Source organism: Trachypithecus francoisi, unplaced genomic scaffold (genome assembly GCF_009764315.1).
Source record: "Trachypithecus francoisi isolate TF-2019V2 unplaced genomic scaffold, Tfra_2.0 Lachesis_group10, whole genome shotgun sequence".
NCBI classification, from domain to species: domain Eukaryota; kingdom Metazoa; phylum Chordata; class Mammalia; order Primates; family Cercopithecidae; genus Trachypithecus; species Trachypithecus francoisi.
Genome location: NW_022681455.1, coordinates 33,219,833 through 33,221,939, shown reverse-complemented (window position 1 = coordinate 33,221,939; position 2,107 = coordinate 33,219,833). Strand labels below are relative to the sequence as shown.

The following is a 2,107-nucleotide window of genomic DNA, read 5'->3' as shown; positions in this document are numbered from 1 at the left end:
CTCCCCTGTTCTTGTAGTGCGTATGAACTGGCTGCTATGAGTGGGGGTGGGGAATTGGCTGAAGGTAGATGCCATGGAACAGGAAGGGGCACAATGTTTTCTATCCCCATGAACAGAGCAAAAAGTAAGTGAGGTATTGGTGAAAAAAGTTTCCTCAGAACAATTTTTCTTCAGTAACCTCTCTACCACTGGTCCCTTGCTGCAAATGTGTATAAAACCATTTTAGGACAAGGAAATGGCAGAACAACTTTATGGACAACATAGAAACTTGGGAGGACTTATATACCATAAAGCATTACATGCTGGGATTTTAAGTCAGTTTAAGCTACATTCAAGCAAATTCTAGGAAGACACAGACTGAAAAGTACTAATAGAGCTGCCAGGGCTGCTGGCAAGGAGGGGAACCACATTTCATCCTGGGGCCTCAGGTTAGAGAACTGTGAATTCTTTTTCAATTGAACTGACATTCCTAGCAATATGCTATGTTGTAAATGCCCTTCCAAAATAATCATGCCAACCAAGACGAGGGAAAGTTAAGGGTTGTATATACAGGCAAGAAGTAGGTTTGAGGACATTTAGGATTTCACTTTCAAGAAAGAAAACATCGTGCCACAAAGAAATTCCAGGTGCAAGAGTTTGAACCTGAGGGGGTAATACAGGTGGTGTGTGTGAAGGTGGAAGGGACTGTGGGGATATGACAGAAGTGCCTGGTCAGGAAACAGCCAGGTGTTTTTACGTTTTATTAGCTACAGTATAGATCCTAGAGCTGCCTCATTCCCTCCCCTCCCCTCCCCCCACCATGGGGTCAGGCCTTGCCAGGAGCCCCTGCCTTTGCCGCCTGGGCCCGCTGGAACTCCTGCTGCAGCTGAGCAAGGGTCTCCCTCTGTTGCTCTGACTGCCGCTCAAGATCCCGGAGCTGGGATTCGTATCGCTTACTAAAGAGAGACAAGGGAGACAAGTAGAAAGGGAGAAATTAGTAGGACTTACTATGGAGGATGCTAAACGCAAGAAAGAGATAGGTGGAAAACTTGAGATTAGGGAAGGGAGAAGGGGGTTAAAAGGGAAGGAAGGGGTTGGAGGAACTGGAGGACTAGGGGCCACTATGGAAGAGCTATTCTGCAATGATTCAACACCTCTATTCCAATGGTTCACTTGCATCACAGGGTGCAGCACACAGTGGTGGAATAAAGACTCACATTTCAGCTGTGATATAGTCCAGCCTCTTCCCTACTGTGGCCCGAGCCTCCCCCAGCTCCTGTTTGACTAGCACTGGACCCAGAAGTTTAAAGACCACGTTGGACCCATCCAGCAGGGCCAGTTCCTGATGGAGGGATGGGACATACGTGATCAGAACCATGGCTAGTACAGGTCCCTCCTCGCCCCACAAATCCCAGTCCCTCACCTCTTTCACGATATTATTTTCTGTTAGTTGTGCTTCAAGTTTCTGCCTCCCCGACATGGATTTACTCAAGTCTGGGGATAAGAGGAAAGGCAAGATTAGAAACATCAATCTTCGTCAGGTGGATATGGATCTGAGGAAGCAGAAAAGTATGGGGGCAGCGGGTCAGTGAATAGGGAAGAGTACTGAAGCGGGAAAGTCTCTGCACGCGAGGGCCCAGATGGGGGCAACAAACCTTATCTCGGTAATGGCTTTGGGTTGTGAGTGCATTGGGCGAGGCCATACCGACCCTGTTCCCTTACCCTTCTGTAGCTGTTGATATTTCTCCACTTCTCCCTGCAGCTTCTTCTGGATCAGCTCCGCCATGGCGGGGATGAAAGCCTACGGGGAGCGAGACACGGGCGCTGCGTCTCACTCTCTGGAAGGTACCTGAGCTCCCTTTTCTGATCTCGCCTGCGGAAATGATAGCACTCTTGAGAGGCAGTCCTGAGGGGCACCGCCACCTCCCCCCCGTCCCGGGTATCGACTTCAACCCGTTCCCAGGATATAGTGGGCGAAACGCAAGACCATAAGCCTCTCAACCGAAATCCTAACCTATTCACGTTCTTCCTTCAGTAGTAATAAACCCGGAAGTAAACGAGGAATGCTGGGAAAAGACTGCGTCGGAAGTGTCTTTCTGACCCTTGATGGGAAGTGTAGTTCTGACAT

At 49.2% G+C, this 2,107-nt stretch overlaps 1 protein-coding gene across 2 annotated transcripts; it reads right to left on the bottom strand.

The window, feature by feature from the left end:
* Positions 1–719: 719 nt before the first annotated feature.
* On the bottom strand, positions 720–2,107 carry PFDN6 (prefoldin subunit 6). Of its 2 annotated transcripts, none has more exons than XM_033216784.1 (5): positions 1,994–2,070; positions 1,702–1,780; positions 1,403–1,473; positions 1,197–1,321; positions 720–935 (listed from the first exon to the last, which is right to left on the bottom strand). In XM_033216784.1, the coding sequence occupies exons 2-5, from the start codon at positions 1,763–1,765 to the stop codon at positions 806–808; spliced, it is 390 nt and encodes a 129-aa protein (XP_033072675.1). In that variant the 5' UTR covers positions 1,766–1,780; positions 1,994–2,070; the 3' UTR covers positions 720–805. The 2 variants fall into 2 exon arrangements, with proteins under 2 accessions (XP_033072675.1, XP_033072674.1); XM_033216783.1 differs by having other exon boundaries at positions 724–935; positions 1,702–1,852; positions 1,994–2,107.

Bases quoted from the DNA above. Each gene is read 5' to 3' on its own strand.
- PFDN6 (XM_033216783.1), bottom strand. From the start codon at position 1,765: ATGGCGGAGCTGATCCAGAAGAAGCTGCAGGGAGAAGTGGAGAAATAT. The intron at 1,474-1,701 runs GTAAGGGAACAG...TCTTATCCCCAG, and splicing joins ATATCAACAGCTACAGAAGG to ACTTGAGTAAATCCATGTCG. The intron at 936-1,196 runs GTGAGTCTTTAT...GTCTCTCTTTAG, and splicing joins GACTATATCACAGCTGAAAT to TAAGCGATACGAATCCCAGC.